The sequence below is a fragment of the Nerophis ophidion genome, linkage group LG19 (assembly GCF_033978795.1).
Source record: "Nerophis ophidion isolate RoL-2023_Sa linkage group LG19, RoL_Noph_v1.0, whole genome shotgun sequence".
In the NCBI taxonomy this organism is placed as follows: Eukaryota; Metazoa; Chordata; class Actinopteri; order Syngnathiformes; family Syngnathidae; genus Nerophis; species Nerophis ophidion.
In genome coordinates this window covers 28,061,541-28,082,840 of record NC_084629.1, presented here as the reverse complement: position 1 = coordinate 28,082,840, position 21,300 = coordinate 28,061,541, and the positions used below count along the sequence as shown (strand labels likewise).

The window sequence follows — 21,300 nt, the reverse complement described above, 5'->3', positions numbered from 1 at the left end:
GAGATATGAGTAGCAGGCGCGGGTTGGCGGCGGCGTGCAGGCGATGGCTGGAGTGATTTATTTGTGCAGACAAGTTGGCTGTCTGGCTGCGAGGAGCTCATTATGGTTCAGCAGGCTGGAACGGCGAGGCCCGCCTTGTCGGCTTGATAATGGGGTTTCACTCAGCGGCGCGGCGGCTGGCGTCTGAGAGAAGGATGGCGCTTCACACCTACAGACACACAAGCACGTGCCAAGGATGAGGCTGGTTTTCATGGCGTCACACTCACACAACAACCAGGTGCAATTACTGTAGCACATACACTGCAAGAACATTCACAGGAACATACACTATATTGACAAAAGTATTTGGCCACCTGCCTTGACTCACATATGAACTTGACGTGCCATCCCATTCCTAACCCATAGGGTGCAATATGATGTCGGTGCTCCTTTTGAAGCTATTACACTTCAATTCTTCTGGGAAGGCTGTCCACAAGGTTGCGGAGTGTGTTTATAGGAATTTTTCGACCATTCTTCTAAAAGCGCATTGGTGATGTCACACACTGATGTGGGTCGAGAAGGCCTGGCTCTCAGTCTCAGTTCTAATTCATCCCAAAGGTGTTCTAGCAGGTTCAGGTCAGGACTCTGTGCAGGCCAGTCAAGTTCATCCACACCAGACTTCGATATCCATTTATTTTTGGTTCTTGCTTTGTGCACTGGTGCACAGTCATGTTGGAAGAGGAAGGGGCCCGCACCAAACTGTTCCCACGAGGTTGGAAGCATGGAATTGTCCAAAATGTTTTGGATTCCTGGGGCATTCAAGGTTACTTTCACTGGAACTGAGGGGCCAAGCCCAACTCCTGAAAAACAAACCCACACCATAATTCATCCTCCACCAAATTTCACACTCGAATACAAGTACAACCCATTTATCACTTATCTATTTAACCTCCAAACCCAGACTCGTCCATCAGATTGCCAGATGGAAAGCATGATTCATCACTCCAGAGAACGCGTCTCCACTGCTCTAGAGTCCAGTGGCGATGTGCTTTACACCAGTGGTCCCCAACCTTTTTGTATCCGCGGACCGGTCAACGCTTAATTATTTGTCCCTCAGCCCGGGGGGTGGGGGTGGGGTAATCCATTTTTTTTGTTTTGTTTTTGTTTTTTTGTTTGTCATGAAAAAGGGACGTTTTTGTCATGAAAATGGGAGGTTTTTTTGGTTGGTGCTCTAATTGTAAGTGTATATTGTGTTTTTTATGTTGATTTAATAAAAAATAATATATATATATATTTATATATATATTTTTTTAATAAAAATGAATAAAAAATTCTTCTGCGGCCCGATACCAATCGAGCCACGGCCCGGTACGATTGGTGGTTGGGGACCACTGCTTTACACCACTGCATCCCACGCTTTGCATTGGACTTGGTGATGTATGGCTTGGATGCAGCTGCTCGGCCATGGAAATCCATTCCATGAAGCTCTCTGCGTACTGTACGTGGGCTGATTGGAAGGTCACATGAAGTATGGAGCTTTGTAGCAACTGACTGTGCAGAAAGTCTTCGCACTATGCGCTTCAGCATCCGCTGATCCCTCCCTGTCGGTTTACGTGGCCTACCACTTGGTGGCTGAGTTGCTGTTGTTCCCAAATTCTTCAGTTTTTTTTTTTTTTATAATAAAGCTGCCAGTTGACTTTGGAATATTTAGGAGCGAGGAAATTTCACGACTGGATTTGTTGCACAGGTGGCATCCTATGACAGTTCCACGCTGGAAATCACTGGGAGCGGCCCATTCTTTCACAAATTTTTGTAGAAACAGTCTCCATGCCTAAGTGCTTGATTTTATACACCTAATTGTCATCATTTGTATGGTTGGCCAAATACTTTTGGCAATGTTGTGTATTTTCAATATTCCTGAAGTTTTATTCATATTTTCTTTCCTCCTAACATTTTTCACTGAATGCCCTGCGGGCCCTTTCAGTGCATTGCACTTCAGAGGCGGAGCTTTGTTCCGGCGCTCCTTTCATTGATTTTGCTCTCAAAAGTTCATCCAAGTGGAACTCTATAGTATCCTTTTTTTCCCTTTGCCCTCCGTTTCTTTACACCGAAGTGCCCCCGCATGCTGGTTATTCTGTAAAAAGCACATTATTGGGACATGTATATGGTTTCACTCTCAGCAGTAGGTTCTTATTAGGCCGATTTTAAACATATCTCGTTATTATTTTTGTAATGGTAATTCACCCTGCAGCCACCACTCAATCGTTCATGTTTATTTTGTCGTGTTTTGGTCTTTGTCGAAACATAATATTTGGATTATCTCACATTGTGCCAAGGGAGTGCGTGTCCAAAGTCCAACTATGTGGTCCGCAGATGCTGATCTTCATGAGAACGTTACAAATCAGGATGAAGGTCACACTGAGGACAAATAATTCTGAAAAAACAACATTAATAACAATACAGTCACCTGGAACACAAAGACAGCATACATGCAAAAGTCGAGGTGAAAAGTCTGCAAACATTTGACAGGTTCCGTATATTAAACAGTGGAAACCTCGATTTACAGTCTTAAGTGGTTCTTGAACAGGGTTCCTCAATTGAAAAGTTTGTGTAGCGAAGCAAATTTCTTCAGTCTCGACAAGAGTACCCATTTTACTTGAGGTGTGTACACGAGATAACGTGCTATACAGTACTGCGCCAACTACCACCTCAGAAAAGTCTCCAAGTACCACCATTAACCCAATATTAAAATACAGTAGCGCAGTAGGCCAAGTATTCATTAAAAACAAGGCAGATGTTTTATTTAACATTCATATTTAATATTTCTGGCCACTCTGACATAACACACAGTATGAACAGTAACACTGTGTTTGAATATAGGGAAATAAAACATTTTTACTCAAGTGATTCTTGGGTGTATCAGTAGATGGCACCTGGGTACCACAATTTGAGAACTACTGCAACATAACAAGGAGGTTATGAATTAATCGTCTTTATTAACATGCCAAGACAATGACGACAATCTGCTGCTCCGCCAACACACACACACACACACACACACACACACACACACACACACACACACACACACACACACACACACACACACAGACGTCTCTTTGGTGCTCTCACAAATGATCAGAAATCACCAAAATCCTTAACTTTAACAACCACAAAACCAGCATATAATGACTGATATACCTTTTTTACCCTCTTCAATAAGTGCAACACTTACTCAGTGGCCTAGCGGTTTGAGTGTCCGCCCTGACATCGGTTGGTTGTGAGTTGAAACCCCGGCCGAGTCATAACAAAGACTATAAAAATGGGACCCATTACCTCCCTGCTTGGCACTCAGCATCAAGGGTGGGAATTGGGGGTTAAATCACCCAAAATTATTCCTGGGCGTGGCCACCACTGCTGCCCACTGCTCCCCTCACTTCCCAGGGGGTGATCAAGGGTGATGGGTCAAATAATAATAATTTCACCACTCATAGTGTGTGTGTGACAATCATTGGTACTTTAACTTTTAACATAACAATCTCAACCATAACATAATTATGACGGTGCAGCGTGGGTTGGTAGAGCGGCCGTGCCAGCATCTTGAGGGTTCCAGGTTCGATTCCCGCTTCCACCATTCCACCGCCACTGCCGTTGTGTCCATGGGCAGGATACTTTACCCACCCACACTGGTTTAAATGTAACTCAGATAATGGATTTGTATAGTGCCTTATATTTATATAGCGCATTTTTCTAGTGACTCACTATGTAAAACGTTTTAAGTCACTACAGAAATGCGCTATATAAATATAAGTCACTATAAAAATTCACAGGGGCCACTTTATTAAAAGGCAGTTATTGTCTCTTGCATTTTTTACTCTCCAAAAATGATTAAATGGAGACAAGTCAAACACTAGCGCCAAGAGGAAATTGGCTGCCCAGGCTGAAGCTTGTCCCTTTAGACCAGGGGTCACCAACGCGGTGCCCGCGGGCACCAGGTAGCCCGTGAGGACGAGATGAGTAGCCCGCTGGCCTGTTCTAAAAATAGCTCAAATTGCAGCACTTACCAGTGAGCTGCCTCTATTTTTTAAGTTGTATTTATTTATTTTTAATTCTAAGAGAGAAAAAACTCAAATAGAATTTGAAAATCCAAGAAAATCTTTTAAAGACTTGGTCTTCACTTGTTTAAATAAATTCATTTATTTTTTTACTTTGCTTCTTATAACTTTCAGAAAAACAATTTTAGAGAAAATACAACCTTAAAAATGATTTTAGGATTTTTAAACTCATACCTTTTTACCTTTTGAATTCCTTCCTCTTCTTTCCTGACAATTTAAATCAATGTTCAGGTAATTTTTTATTTTATTTATTGTAAAGAATACTAAATACAGTTTTATTTAATTCTTCATTTTAGCTTCTGTTTTTTCAACGAAGAATATTTGTGAAATCTTTCTTCAAACTTATGATTAAAATTCAAATAAAATATTCTGGCAAATCTAGAAAATCTGTAGAATCAAATTTAAATCTTATTTCAAAGTCTTTTAAATTTGTTTGAAAATTTTTGCTCTGGAAAATTTAGAAGAAATAATGATTTGTCTTTGTTAGAAATATAGCTTGGTCCAATTTGTTATATATTCTAACAACATGCAGATTGGATATTAACCTATTTAAAACACGCCATCAAAATTCTAAAATTAATCTTAATCAGGAAAAATTACTTTTGATGTTCTATAAATTATTTTTGTAATTTTTTCAAAAAGATTCGAATTAGCTAGTTTTTCTCTTCTTTTTTTCGGTTGAATTTTGAATTTTAAAGAGTCAAAATGATGTTTCAAAATTTAATTTTAATTTTTTTCCCTATTTTCTCTTCTTTTAAACCGTTCAATTAAGTGTTTTTTTTTCATCATTTATTCTCTACAAAAAAAACTTCCGTAAAAGGAAAAAAAATGTACGACGGAATGACAGGCAGAAATACCCATTTTTTAAAATATATATATAGATTTATTTATTAAAGGTAAATTGAGCAAATTGGCTATTTCTGGCAATTTATTTAAGTGTGTATCCAACTGGTAGCCCTTCGCATTAATCAGTACCCAAGATGTAGCTCTTGGTTTCAAAAAGGTTGGTGACCCCTGGTTTAGACTGACTACACGCCCATTGATTAATAATGCATTAAAATCAATGTTCCATCCATCCATTTCCCACCGCTTGTCCTGTTTGGGGTCGCGGGGGGTGCTGGAGCATATCTCAGCTGCATTCAGGTAGAAGGTGCGGTACACCCTGGACAAGTCGCCACCTCATCATAGGGCCATCAGAGATGGACGACAACATTCACACTCACATTCACACACGAGGGCCAATTATTGACCTATATGTTACATCAAATATTCCACTTTGAAATAATTGTTTTGGGGGAAATATTGCATGTTCTGTGTGTTAGCCGTATAAAAAAACTAAGTTTTATTTGACAAAAAGGGCATAAAACAAAAAAAAAACTTTAAAAAATAATACAAATGATATTCCTTGGATAAACCTGAAGATGATTTAGAGATTTATGCATTGATTGAAAGAAACAATAAAATATATGATTTATTTTTAAACAGTTTTTTATGAGTGGAACCCTTTTAAATATCCAAAAATTGTTGTGTTTTTGTTTTAAATTTGCATTGGTCAAAAATTATAATGCATTAAAATCAATGTTGTTAAAATGATTGACCTATACATTACATCAAATATTGCACTTTGAAATAAATGTTTTGGGGGGGAAATATTGCATGATCTGTGTCTTTTCCCTCTGAAAAATAATTTTATTTGACAAAAAGGGCATCAAACAAAAAAAAAACAACTAAAAAACAAAAACAATGAAAAAATTATAATCTAATGAATAGACCTAAAAATGATCTAGAGCAGAGGTCCCCAAACCGGATACGGACCGCTAGCGTCCAAAATCTGTCCCGCAGGACGTCCCAAGGACCATCCATCCATCCAACTATCCATCCATCCATCTTCTTCAGCTTATCCAAGGTCGGTTTGCGGGGCAGCAGCCTAAGCAGGGATGCCCAGACTTCCCTCTCCCCAGCCACTTCGTCTAGCTCTTCCCGGGGGATCCCGAGGCGTTCTTAGGCCAGCCGGGAGACATAGTCTTCCCAATTTGTCCTGGGTCTTCACCGTGGCCTCCTACCGGTTCGACGTGCCCTAAACACCTGCCTAGGGAGGCGTTCGGGTGGCATCCTGACCAGATGTCCGAGCCACCTCATCTGGCTCCTCTCGATGTGGAGGAGCAGCGGCTTTACTTTGAGTTCCTCCCGGATGACAGAGCTTCTCACCCTACCTCTAAGGGAGAGCCCCGCCACACGGCGGAGGAAACTCATTTCGGCCGCTTGTACCCGTGATCTTGTCCTTTTGTTCATGACCCAAAGCTCATGACCATAGGTGAGGATGGGAACGTAGATCGACCGGTAAATGGAGAGCTTTGCCTTCCAGCTCAGCTACATCTTCACCACAACGGATCGATACAGCGCCCGCATTAATGAAGACGCCGCTCCAATCTGCCTGTCGATCTCACGATCCACTCTTCCCTCACTTGTGAACAAGACTCCGAGGTACTTGAACTCCTCCACTTGGGGCAGGGTCTCCTCCCTAACTCGGAGATGGCATTCCACACTTTTCCGGGCGAGAACCATGGACTCGGACTTGGAGGTGCTGATTCTCATTGCAGTCGCTTCACACTCGACTGCGAACTGATCCAATGAGAGCTGAAGACCCCGGCCAGATGAAGCCATCAGGACGACATCATCTGCAGAAAGCAGAGACCTAATCCCGCGGCCACAAAACCGGAACCCCTCAACGCCTTGACTGCGCCTAAAATTCTGTCCATAAAAGTTATGAATAGAATCGGTGACAAAGGACAGCCTTGGCGGAGTCCAACCCTCACTGGAAATGTGTCCGACTTACTGCTGGCAATACGGACTAAGCTCTGACACTGATCGTACGGGGAGCGAACCGCCACAATCAGACAGTCCGGTGCCCCATACTCTCTGAGCACTCCCAACAGGACTTCCCGAGGGACACGGTCGAATGCCTTCTCCAAGTCCACAAAGCACATGTAGACTGGTTGGGCAAACTCCCATGCACCCGCAAGGACACTGCTGAGAGTATAGAGCTGGTCCACAGTTCCACGACCAGGACGAAAACCACACTGTTCCTCCTGAATCCGAGGTTCGACTATCCGGCGTAACCTTCTATCCAGTACACCTGAATAAACCTTACCGGGAAGACTGAGGAGTGTGATCCCACGATAGTTGGAACACACCCTCCGGTCCCCCTTCTTAAAGAGAGGGACCACCATCCCGGTCTGCCAATCCAGAGGTACAGCCCCCGATGTCCACACGATGCTGCAGAGTCTTGTCAACCAAGACAGCCCCACAGCATCCAGAGCCTTAAGGAACTCCGGGCGGATCTCATCCACCCCCGGGGCCTTGCCGCAGAGGAGCTTTTCAACTACCTCAGCAACCTCAGCCCCAGAAATAAGAGAGCCCACCACAGATTCCCCAGGCACTGCTTCCTCATAGGAAGACGTGTTGGTGGGATTGAGGAGGTCTCCGAAGTACACACAACATCTGCAGTCGAGGTCAGCAGAACACCATCCGCACCATACTCGGTGTTGACAGTGAACTGCTTCCCCTTCCTGAGGCGGCGGATAGTGGTCCAGAATCGCTCCGAAGCCGTCCGGAAGTCATTTTCTATGGCTTCCCCGAACTCCTCCCATGTCCGAGATTTTGCCTCAGCGACCGCTGAAGCTGCACACCGCTTGGCCTGTCGGTACCTGTCCACTGCCTGCGGAGTCCTATGAGCCAAAATAACCCTATAGGACTCCTTCTTCAGCTTGACTGCATCCCTCGCCGCCGGTGTCCACCAACGAGTTCTGGGATTACTGCCCCGACAGGCACCAACTACCTTGCGGCCACAGCTCCAATCAGCCGCCTCGACAATAGAGGTGCGGAACATGGTCCACTCGGACTCAATGTCCAGCACCTCCCTCGTGACATGTTCAAAGTTCTTCCGGAGGTGGGAATTGAAACTCTCTCTGACAGGAGACTCTGCCAGACGTTCCCAGCAGACCCTCACAATGCGTTTGGGCCTGCCAGGTCTGTCCGGTATCCTCCCCCACCATCGCAGCCAACTCACCACCAGGTGATGATTGGTAGAAAGCTCCGCCCCTCTCTTCACCCGAGTGTCCAAAACATAAGGCCGCAAATCCGATGACACAACTACAAAGTCGATCATGGAACTGCGGCCTAGGGTGTCCTGGTGCCAAGTGCACGTATGGACACCCTTATGTTTGAACATGGTGTTTGTTATGGACAATCTATGACGAGCACAGAAGTCCAATAACAAAACACCATTCGGGTTCAGATCCGGGCGGCCATTCTTCCCAATCACGCCTCTCCAGGTTTCACTGTCGTTGCCAACATGAGCGTTGAAGTCCCCCAGTAGGACAAGGGAATCACCCGGGGGAACACTTTCCAGTTCTCCCTCGAGTGTATCCAAAAAGGGAGGGTACTCTGAACTGCTGTTTGGTGCGTAAGCACAAACAACAGTCAGGAACCGTCCCCCACCCGAAGGCAGAGGGAGGCTACCCTCTCGTCCACTGGGTTGAACTCCAACGTGCAAGCTTTGAGCCGGGGGGGAAACAAGAATTGCTACCCCAGCTCGTCGCCTCTCACTCCGTGCAACGCCAGAGTGGAAGAGAGTCCAGTCCTTCTCGAGAGAACTGGTTTCAGAGCCCTAGCTGTGCGTCGAGGTGAGTCCGACTATATTCAGTTGGTCCCAAGGACAAAAATAATACAAACAATTATTTTATATATATATATATATATATATATATAGCCCGGCCCCCGGCCAAATTATTTTAATCCAATGCGGCCCCCGAGTCAATTAAGTTTGGGGACCACTGATCTAGAGATTTAAGCGTTGAAAGTAAAAATAAATAGTATGATTTATCTTTTAACATTTTTTATGGGAGGAGCCGTTTTGAATGTCCAATAATTTTAGCGCATTTTTTAATTTTATTTGCTTAGTTCAAAAGTATTAATGCATTCAAATCAATGTTGTGATGAATTATTGACCTACTTAAGGCTTCATTTACTTCACATCAGATATACCACTTTGAAATGTTTTTTGAGGGGAAAATATTGCATGTTCTGTGTGTTTGCCATTTAAAAAAGAGTTTTATTTGACAAAAACTAACAAACTAACAAACAAAAACAAAAAAATATATAATCCATGGATTGAACTGAAGATGATCAAGAGATTTAAGCGTTGAAAGTAGAAATAAAATGTATGATTTATCTTAACATTTTTTATGAGTGGAATACCCAATAATTTTCTGTTGAACTTCTGTTGTTTGATACTTTACATTAGTTTTGGATGATACCACAAATTTGGGTACCAATCCGATACCAAGTCATTACAGGATCATACATTGGTCATATTCAAAGTCTTCATATGTCCAGGGATATATTTCCTGAGTTTATAAACATAATATACATTTTAAAAAAGCAAAATAAGATGTTATGATGCCAAAAAATATTGAGGTAATCATAGTAGTATCAACTAGATTGATTGATTAATTGATTAATGTGGACCCCGACTTGAACAAGTTGAAAAACTTATTCGGGTGTTACCATTTAGTGGTCAATTGTACGGAATATGTACTAAACTGTGCAATCTACTAATAAAAGTATCAATCAATACATTCCTGTACTTGGTATCATTACAGTGGAAGTTAGGTGTAGATCCACCAATGACATTTGTTTACATTTTGACGCCGTTGAGCTACGGTATGTAGTGAAGCATGTTTAGCTATTCCTCATCCTCCAGTGATAATGTACATGAAAGAAACGTTCTTTATTTGTCGCCATGGAGGCGAGGATTAGTGATTTAGAAGTAGTTAAAACACTGCCGACTGGGGCTGGACTTTAGCCGCTAGCTAGCTAGCCATGTCTTAAAATACCTCTTCCTGACGGTGTTTCAGTGTTATAACTTCACCTTTAGCGTTAGTTTTTAAGACAAAATACGTCCGTCCTCCTTTTTCTATCTACACACTGTGTCTGCTTGGAAGTACTCTGTGATTGTGCGCCGCCGAACATGCTCATCTGCTTGTAAACCAGCAATGACACGACGTGACAACGACGGAGGATTGGGGGACCGGTACTTTTCCGAGACGGTATAGTACCAAATATGATTCAAGAGTATCACGGTACTATACTAATACCGGTATACTGTACAACCCTAGTTCAAATGGTGTGTAATGTTACAGTAGTCTAAAATATTAAATATACTTGCTAAATAAAACCTTGGTCTTATTTTTGATGAAGACTCTGGCCTACTACGCTACTGTATTTTAATGATGTTCATCATAGTGGTACTTGGAGAACAGAGTGTTTTGCGAGGTGGCACTAAGTGGAAAAGTTTAAGAGGCACTGCCTTCTTTTTACACTTGCATGCACACGAAAACATGCTGGGTAATTTTCATATCCCAATTTATGAGTTGCGAGTGTTGGGTTAAATTATGGAGTTATTTTTATGATGAGCAATCCATATTTTGGGTTGTAAAGGGATTAGTTTAACTACATTCCTGGTTTTTCAAAACTATAAACCATTTTGGGATTGTTTTTCAATGAGTAACGCATTTTTGGATAAAAGGCTATTTTTTTTTAAATTAAAAATGTACTTTTTTCTTGAAGGGAATTTTATTAAGGATTAATCTCCATTAACATTATTTACAATCAGACATCTTATGTACATGAAAATATTTGAGCATGCTGTATAGGACTATTATACTGTATAGGACTGTATAGGACTACTATGCCCACACACAGCAATTATAAAAAAAAAAAAATGTCACTCATATCTTGCTTTTGAGTATATTTTAAAGGAATAAAAATAATTTTGATCAGTAGTTGGGAAGGAGTAGGGCAAACCAGCAGTAAAATGTACAATATTTAACCAAATAAGGGGTCAAATTGCGCAACCCAATCGTTGGGTTGGGAATAACCCGACATTGTAGTGAGCATAAGTCGGCTTTTGTGTAAATTTGTTTGAATAAATTCAACCCAATAGTTGGGTTATGAATCAACCAACATTGAGTTAGAATAACTCAACTTTTGGGTTAAATAATTCAACCCAATAGTTTGGTTGGGAATAACCCAACATTAAGTTATTATAACTGGACTTTTTGGTAAATTTGTGTAAATAAATTCAACCCAATAGTTGGGTTGGGAATAACTCAACATTAAGTTATCATAACTGGACTTTTTTGGCTAAATAAATCAACGCAAAAACTGGGTTGAAAAAATTAACCCAAAATCCATCCATCCATCCATTTTCTACCGCTTATTCCCTTAGGGGTCGCGGGGGACGCTGGTGCCTAGCTCAGCTACAATCGGGCGGGAGGCGGGGTACACCCTGGACAAGTCGCCACCTCATCGCAGGGCCAACACAGATAGACAGACAACATTCACACTGTTGAGTTAAAAAAACCTCAAATACAGGGTAAGTCCTTTTCTGGACCAGCTGTTGGGTTGAAATATATATATATATTTTCCAGAGTCACCTCTTGACTCTGGAACAGAATGTTTTTATTTCAATTATTTCCTATGGGAAGAATTGATTCCAAATCCAAATATATCAGTTATTTAAAAACAAACAAACATGTGTGTTATGTTTCTACACTTTTTGTACTAATTCCCGATGTAATGTTTTCCAGGGCAGCTGCAGTATTTGGTGCTGGCCTTGACCAACATCTGTCCTGCAAATGTGCAAAAGTTTCTTGTCCTTTTTCCTCAGTTCTTTCCTTTCACACATCTCTCTATCGCCTTTTAACGTCCAAGCAATTCCAGCAAGACATTGTATGTAAATTGTTTCAACATTTTAGCACGGTAACAAAGTGCAGGCCAAACAACTGAGTCAGTTGGACATGTTTTTCTAATAACTTTGTGGTGGTCCGGCTCAACGTGGCACTGCCTTCTAAAACCTCCTCCCCTTCCTCCTTCTCCTCCTCCTCCCTCCAGTGAAAAGCCACGTGAAGTTTGTTCCTTCTCCTTTACAACATTGTAGTGTCAATGCTGGCGAGTGTACAATAGGACTTAAAAAAAAACAAAAAAAAAACCTTAAAACGTGTATCACTATCTTAAAAAAAGAGGATCCTCGACATGAATGAAAACCACCTGACCCTCACACGAGCAAGCCTTTTAGCAACAGAGGCAAGGAAAAACTCCCTCTAAAGAAGACATCTTGTATAGTATTGATCATTTCTGGAACTACAGTTTAGATGACCTCTTACATGACGGATAACTAAAATTTGTAAGCGGTTTGGTTACATCCATCCATCCATCCATTTCCTACCGCTTATTCCCTTTCGGGGTCGCGGGGGGCGCTGGCGCCTATCTCAGCTACAATCGGGCGGAAGGCGGGGTACACCCTGGACAAGTCGCCACCTCATCGCAGGGCCAACACAGAGACAGACAACATTCACACTCACATTCACACATTAGGGCCAATTTAGTGTTGCCAATCAACCTATCCCCAGGTGCATGTCTTTGGAAGTGGGAGGAAGCCGGAGTACCCGGAGGGAACCCACGCATTCACGGGAAGAACATGCAAACTCCACACAGAAAGATCCCGAGCCTGGATTTGAACCCAGGACTGCAGGACAGAGGCAAGTAAAAACTCCCTTGAAAGAAGACACCCTGATTATAAACTGACTATGATGTGTGTCTATATTACATCATACGTTAAATAAGACCAACATGAGCAAACAACTTGGCGATGGAGACAAGGAAAAACTATCTCTAAGTAAGACACGTTGAACAAAATCGATTATGTCTGGAACCATAAAGTACCTCTTATATGACAGCAAACTAATATAAGACATCAGTTTGGTTAAAGAGGCGAGGAAAAACTCTTGCATGAACAAGCACTTTGGCGATGGAGGCAAGGAAAATTTCCTCTCAAGGACGACTTCTCAAATGGATTAAAAAAAAATTGTGTGTCCGGATTGATAACCTCATACAATATATGAAAGAAAACTAACATAAAAAAACACTTTGGCGATGGAGGCAAGGAAAAACTCCCTCTAAGTAAGACACCTTGACCAGAATCAATTATATGTGGAACCATAAATGACCACATGCATTACAGAAAACTAACATGAACAAGCAGTTTGGTTACAGAGGCGAGGAAAAACTCTTGCATGAGCAAGCAATTTTGCGATGGAGGCAAGGAAAATTTCTCAAGGACACCATCTCAAATGGAAACAAAACAATAGAAAACAATAGAGTGTGTCCGGATTGATAACCTCATACACTTTATGAAAGAAATCTTACATAAACAAGCACTTTGGCGACAAAGGTAAGGAAAAACTCCCTCTAAGTAAGACACCTTGACCAGAATCAATTATATCTGAAACCATAAATTACCACATACATTACAGAAAACTAACATGAGCAAGAAGTTTGGTTACAAAGGCAAGGAAAAACTCCTTTGAAAGAAGATACCTTGATTATAAACTGACTATAGAGAGTGTATATTACATCATACATTAAATAAAACAAACATGAGCAAGCACTTTGGCGATGGAGACAAGGAAAACCTCTCTCTAAGAAAGACACGTTAAACAAAATCGATTATGTCTGGAACCATAAAGTACCTCTTATATGACAGCAAACTAACATGAGACATCAGTTTGGTTAAAGAGGCGAGGAAAAACTCTTGCATGAGCAAGCAATTTGGCAATGGAGGGAAGGAAAATCTCTCAAGGACAACAACTCAAATGGAAACAAAACAATAGAGTGTGTGCGGATTGATAACCTCATACACTATATGAAGGAAAACTGACATAAACAAGCACTTTGGCGACAAAGGTAAGGAAAAACTCCCTCTAAGTAAGACACCTTGACCAGAATCAATTATATCTGGAACCATAAATTACCAGATACACTACAGAAAACTAATATGAGGAAGAAGTTTGGTTCAGAGGCAAGAAAAAACTCCCTTGAAAGAAGATACCTTGATTATAAACTGACTATGGAGAGAGTCTATATTACATCATACATTAAATAAAACCAACATGAGCAAGCACTTTGGCGATGGAGACCAGGAAAACCTCTCTCTAAGAAAGACACGTTAAACAAAATCGATTATGTCTGGAACCATAAAGTACCTCTTATTTGACAGAAAACAAACATGAGACATCAGTTTGGTTACAGATGCAAGGAAAAACTCTTGTCTGAGCAAGCACTTTGGCAATGAAGGGAAGGAAAATCTCCTAAAAACAACATCTCAAATGGAAAAAAAATAAATAGAGTGTGTCCAGATTGATAACCTCATACAATATATGAAAGAAAACTAACATAAACAAGCACTTTGGCGATGGAGGCAAGGAAAAACTCCCTCTAAGTAAGACACCTTGACCAGAATCAATTATATGTGGAATTATAAATGACCACATACATTACAGAAAACTAACATGAACAAGCAGTTTGGTTACAGAGGCAAGGAAAAACTCCCTTGAAAGAAGAAACCCTGATTATAAACTGACTATGGAGTGTGTTTCTATTACATCATACATTAAATAAAACAAACATGAGCAAGCACCTTGGCGTTGGAGACAAGGAAAAACTCTCTCTAAGAAAGAACCGTTGAACAGAATCGATTATATATGGAACCATAAATGACCTCTTACATGACAGAAAACTAACATGAGACACCAGTTTGGTTACAGAGGTGAGGAAATACTCTTGCACTAGAAAGCACTTTGGAGATGGAGGCAAGGAAAATCTCTCAAGGACAACATCTCAAATGAAAAAAAAAATAGTGTCCAGATTCATAAACTCATACACTATATGAAAATAAATTAACATCAGCAAGTGTTTTTGATGTCAGAGGCAAGGAAAAACTCCCGTTTGGGAAGACACCTCGAACAGAACCGGGACTATGGAGTGTGTCTACAAGCACATATTACCTCTTACTATATAGAAAGGTAACACGAGCAGGCACTTTGGCGAAGGAGGCAAGGAAAAACTCTGTCTAACAAAGAAACCTCAAACAGAACCAGCCATACAGGTCACACTGAGGGTGCCGTATAAACAACTTTAACACTGTTACAAATATGCGCCACACTGTGAACCCACACCAAACAAGAATGACAAACCCTTTTTGGGAGAATTTCCGCAACCTAACACAACTTAAACACAAGTGAACAAATACCCAGAACACCTTGCAGGGCTACAATATACACCACCTCAACCAACACAAGTAGGGAGGGTGGGGGTGTGGGGGTTGGTGGTAGCAGGGGTATGTATATTGTAGCCTGGAAGAGTTAGGTCTGTGTGGGATTCTGGGTAATTGTTCTGGTGTATTTATGTTGTATTACGATGCGAATGTTCCCCCGAAATGTGTTTGTCATTCTTGTTTGGTGTGGGTTCACAGTCTGGCACATATTTGTAACAGTGATAAAAGTTTTTTTTACGGCCACCCTTAGTGTGACGTGTGTACCTGTTGATAAATATATCTTGCAATAACACACGTGCGTCTCACATGGCCAGATGCAACACACAACTGTGCTTGCACGCTGTCAATTCAGGATGTAGGGGGCGCTAAAGGCAGTGCCATTATGGCACTCCCTGAATATTGTTGATTTGGTAAAAATTGACAGGGGCTTCAAGAAAATTGGTGCCCTTAAAGTAAGGGGTCTCCCGGGAAAATTGGGGACGTTGGCAAGCATGACCTATCAAGCGCCGTTCATATTAAACTCGCTGGCCGCACCAACATTAAATTGTCATATCAAAGCGCGAGCCGCATAATAACGTCGCGCGGGCCGCAATTAGACCGCGGGCCGCATGTTTGAGGCCACTGGTCTAGAGCCATTAATAACTCATCCATTAAAGAACAAAATGACCAAACAAATACCTTCAACAGAACCAGGACTAAGGAGTGTGCCTATACCCACAGATGATCTCCTACTTTAAAGTAAGCTAACACAAGCAAGCACTTTTGTGTCAAAGGCAAGGAAAAACTGTTTCTTGGCTACACACTTCAAACAGAACCAAGATTTTGGAGTATGTCTCGAGGTTCAGTGTAGGGGTGGTTGCATTAATTATACACGTGTCCTACCATCCTTTGCTGCGTTAGAAAAGGGCCGCTGTTAAAAAGTATAGCAAGCAGTGACCCATTAGTTTTGCACTTTTTTTTTTAATGGCCGCTTAATCTACTGGATAACACATTTTGGTGACTAATTATCTGTGCTAGTGGGTGTTAGAGTCAGACAGAGTCAGCCAGATGAAAAGAGACCAACTAAGGTCTATGGTAAAACTGCAATATGTGCAAGTAGAGTAGTACAATGGCAACATGTTTGAAAACAGACAGGATGTCCCAGCACTGGCGAGACTAGAAGTAGTATAGCGTGAAGAGTTTTTATTGCATCTCTTATGTAACGCTCCTGCATGCTGAGATGTTTGATGTGAATAGCTGCTGACACCAGGTCCCTCGGGTGGGATCCTCACCGGCTCTTTGGCAGGAAGACTGGGAACCCCGGGACCTCCAGACAGAAACAAAACAACACAGATTTCAAACACCGAGGAACCTCCTGGCTCCAGAGCCAGTGACGAAAGAGGCGGGTGGTGGTGCTGCGCCGTCCAAGGTTTCTTCCGAACGCGGTTTTTTCTTGTCTCCGTCGCCTCGATCATGTTGGTTTTCTTTAAAGTATGAAGTAATGTATGGCTCTTCAAACAATCCATAGTCTCGATTATGTTTGGGGTTTTTCTTTGCCTCCGTCACCTCCATCAAGTTGTTTATTTTTAAGGGATGACATAATGTAGGGCTCTTGAAACACTCCATAGTCTCAATTATGTTTGGGGTTTTTCCTTGCCTTCGTCGCCTCGATCATGTTGGTTTTCTTTAATGTTTGAGGTAATGTATGGCTCTTGAAACACTCCATAGTCTCGATTATGTGAGGGTTTTTCCTTGCCCCCATCTTGTTGGTTTTCTCTAATGTATGAGGTAATGTGATGCTCTTGAAACACTCCATAGTCTCGATTATGTTTGGGTTTTTTCCTTACCTCCGTCACCTCCATTAAGTTGTTTATTTTTAAGGTATGAGATAATGTATGGCTCTTGAAACACTCCATAGTCTCGATTATGTTTGGGGTTTTTCCTTACCTCCTTCACCGCCATCAAGTTGTTTATTTTTGAGGTATGACATAATGTATGGCTCTTGAAACACTCCATAGTCTCAATTATGTTTGGGTTTTTTCCTTGCCTTCGTCGCCTCGATCATGTTGGTTTTCTTTAATGTTTGAGGTAATGTATAACTCTTGAAACACTCCATAGTCTCGATTATGTGTGGATTTTTCCTTGCCCCCATCTTGTTGGTTTTCTCTAATGTATGAGGTAATGTGTAGCTCTTGAAACACTCCATTGTCTCGATTTTGTTTGGGGGTTTTTCTTGCCTCCGTCACCTCCGTCTAGATGTTTATTTTTAAGGTATGAGATAGTGTATGGCTCTTGAAACACTCCATAGTCTCAATTATGTTTGGGGTTTTTCCTTGCTTTCGTCGCCTCGATCATGTTGGTTTTCTTTAATGTTTGAGGTAATGTATGGCTCTTGAAACACTCCACAGTCTCAATTATGTTTGGGGGTTTTCCTTGCGTTCATAGCTTCGATTATGTTGGTTTTTTCTAATGTATGAGGTAATGTGTATCTCTTGAAACAGTCCATAGTCTCGAATATTTGTTGGTTTTTTTCTTGCTTTCGTCGCCTCCATCATGTTGGTTTTCTTTAATGTATGAAGTAATGTATGGCTCCTGAAACACTCCATAGTCTCAATTATATTTGGGGTTTTTCCTTGCCTTCGTTGCCTCCATCATGTTGGTTTTCTTTAATGTTTGAGGTAATGTATGGCTCTTGAAACACTCCGTAGTCTTGATTATGTGTGGGTTTTCTTTGCCCCCATCTTGTTGGTTTTCTCTAATGTATGAGGTAATGTGATGCTCTTGAAACACTCCAAAGTCTGGATTTTGTTTGGGGTTTTTCCTTGCCTCCGTCGCCTCCATCATAGACCTCCTTTTTAGACCAGTTGATCTGCCGCTTCTTTTCTTTCTCCTATGTCCCCCCCTCCCTTGTGGAGGGGGTCCGGTCCGATGACCATGGATGAAGTACTGACTGTCCAGAGTCGAGACCCAGGATGGACCGCTCGTCGGGACCCAGGATGGACCGCTCGCCTGGATCGGTTGGGGACATCTCTACGCTGCTGATCCGCTTGAGATGGTTTCCTGTGGACGGGACTCTCACTGCTGTCTTGGAGCCACTATGGATTGAACTTTCACAGTATCATGTTAGACCCGCTCGACATCCATTGCTTTCGGTCCCCTAGAGGGGGGGGGGGATTGCCCACATCTGAGGTCCTCTCCAAGGTTTCTCATAGTCAGCATTGTCACTGGCGTCCCACTGAATGTGAATTCTCCCTGCCCACTGGGTGTGAGTTTTCCTTGCCCTTTTGTGGGTTCTTCCGAGGATGTTGTAGTCGTAATGATTTGTGCAGTCCTTTGAGACATTTGTGATTTGGGGCTATATAAATAAACATTGATTGATTGATTGATTGATGTTGTTTTTTTCTACCAAGAATTGATTAACGTGGACCCCGACTTAAAGAGGTTGAACAACTTATTGGGGTGTTACCATTTAGCGGTCAATTGTACAGAATATGTACTGTACAGTGCAATCTACTAATAAAAGTTTCAATCAATCAATTCTTTAATGTATGAGGTAATGTATGGCTCTTTAAACAATCCATAGCTTCGATTATGTTTGGGGGTTGCCTCCATTATGTTAGTTTTCTCTAATGAATGAGGTAATGTGTAGCTCTTGAAACACTCCATAGTCTCGATTATCTTTGGGGCTTTTCCTTGCCTCCGTTGCCTCCATCAAGCTGTTTATTTTTAAGGTATGAGATAATGTATGGCTCTAAAAACACTCCATAGTCCTGATTATGTTTGGGGTTTTTCCTTGCCTTCGTCACCTCGATTATGTTTTTTTTTTAATGTTTTAGGTAACATATGGCTCTTGAAACACTCCATAGTCTCAATTATATTTCGGGGTTTTCCTTGCAGTCGTCGCCTCGATTATATTGGTTTTCTTTAATGTTTGAGTTGATGTATGGCTCCTGAAAAACTCCATAGTCTCGATTATGTGTGTTTTTTGTTTTTTTTTGCCTCGGTCGCCTCCATCATGTTGGTTTTCTTTAATATATGAGGTAATGTATCGCTCTTTAAACAATCCATAGTTCTGATTATGTTCGGGGGTTTTCCTTGCCTCCATTATGTTGGTTTTCTCTAATGTATGCGATAATGTGTAGCTCTTGAAACACTCCATAGTCTCGATTATGTTTGGGGTTTTTCCTTGCCTCCGTCAACTCCATCACGTTGTTTATGTTTAAGATATGAGGTAATTTATGGCTCTTGAAAAACTCCATAGTCTCGATTGTGTTTGAGGTTTTTCCTTACCAATGTGCTTGCTCATACAAGGATCATTTGGCTTTCTCTAACATAGTGATTCAAGACTTGCTTCATGGTTTTGGTTCAGTCCGAAGTTTTTTTTTCCTTACGGGGAGTTTTTCCTTGCCTCTTTCGCCAAACTGCTTGCTCATGTGGGGTTCAGTTGGTTTTCTTGAATGTGTGTAGGTGGTGGTTTTACATGTGCTCCATAGTCTTTGTCCTGTTTAAGGTTTCTTCCTTAAAAGGGCTACTTCCTCGTCTCTGACACTAAAGCACTTGTTCATCTTGGTTTTCTTTAATGTATGATGTAATCTAGGGTTCTAAACACGTGTCATATTCTTGGCTAATTTGGCTATTTCTTTAAATGTATAAGGTGTAGGGTTTTACATATGCTCTAAAGTCTTGGTCCTGTTAAAGGTTTCTTCCTTAGAGGAACATTTTCCTCGCCTCTGACGGTAAATCTCTTGGTCATGTTTGTTTTCTTTATTGTTCTTGCTCATGTTAGAATCAGTTCCTAAACATGGTGATACAGGCTTCACAGTCTTGGTTCTGTTTGAGGTTTGCTCATTTTGTGTTTACTTTAATGTATGCAGTGATCAATGATTGTAAACATGCTCCATAGTCTTGGTCTGGATAGTTTTTTTTCCTTGCCTGTCGCAAAAATGCTTGCTCAAGCTAGTTTTCGTGATTGTACGTAGGTAATAGACAGTTCTAGACCTGTTTCGTAGGTTTGATTGCACTTTAGGTTTCTTTAGAGGAAGTTCTTCCTCACGTCGCTCATTGCTTACTCATGTGGGGTTCAGTTGTTGTTTTTTTCGTGAATGTATGGTTTTTAAACAATTTAAGTGTTCAAGGTTTGTTCTTTAGAGTGAGTTTTCCTTCCTTGTCAGGTAGTTTTCTTTAAAGTATGTTTTAATGCAGTGATTCGCAAACTGTAGTACGTGGGCTCCATCCAGAATCCCTTGATTGAAGTATAGTGTTTTATTTTCCTATATTCAGTGTTCCTGCCTAAACATAAAAAAAACCCTGCCTTGTTTTAATGAACACGAAGGCTTACTAGGCAACTGTATTTTCATGTTGGTCATTATGGTGGACATTTTTTTCTGAGGTGGTACTTGGTGAAAAGAGTCTGACAACCACAGTTCTTGATGGTTCCAGACCAGCTACAGAGTCTGTTCAAAATGTCTTCCATAGAGGGAGAGCGACACAATAACATGAGTCCTTTGTTTGCCTCGCCATTTTTAACCACCGCGTTAATAAACAGCACGCAGCGTGTCATGTTTGTCTTCAGATCGCGGCTACTGCGACTGCGGGAAGTGCGAGTGCGACGACGGCTGGTTCGGTGAGGCCTGCCAGTTCCAAGAAGAGTGTAACCTGACCGGGAAGAAAAGCCGGGAGCTGTGTAAAAACCCACAGGGTGTGGTGTGCTCCAACAGAGGTGTGGTGGCGCACGCACGCAGGCACGCACACACACACACACACACACACACACACACACACACACACACACACACACACACACACACACACACACACACACACACACACACACACACACACACTAACTTACATCACACATGCATTATTCATCATTAATGCACACCATTAATAAGAAGATACTGATGAGAATTGTTAAGCCAGCATGAATTAATCTTCTCCAGGATAAACATTTATAATTGCGTTTCTTAATGGAATATTGATTACATTAACAAGCTGGTCCTCACATTTAAAGCGGATGTAGAAATCAGTCCCTCCAAAATTCCACGACGT

At 41.6% G+C, this 21,300-nt stretch overlaps 1 protein-coding gene across 1 annotated transcript in view; it reads left to right on the top strand.

The window, feature by feature from the left end:
- Positions 1-21,300, top strand: part of itgbl1 (integrin, beta-like 1) — an 89,437-nt gene that overhangs the window by 28,079 nt on the left and 40,058 nt on the right. The window contains exon 3 of the mRNA XM_061879745.1: positions 20,822-20,968. Within this exon, the coding sequence (XP_061735729.1) occupies positions 20,822-20,968 (147 nt within the window). The remainder of the gene's footprint in view (positions 1-20,821; positions 20,969-21,300) is intronic.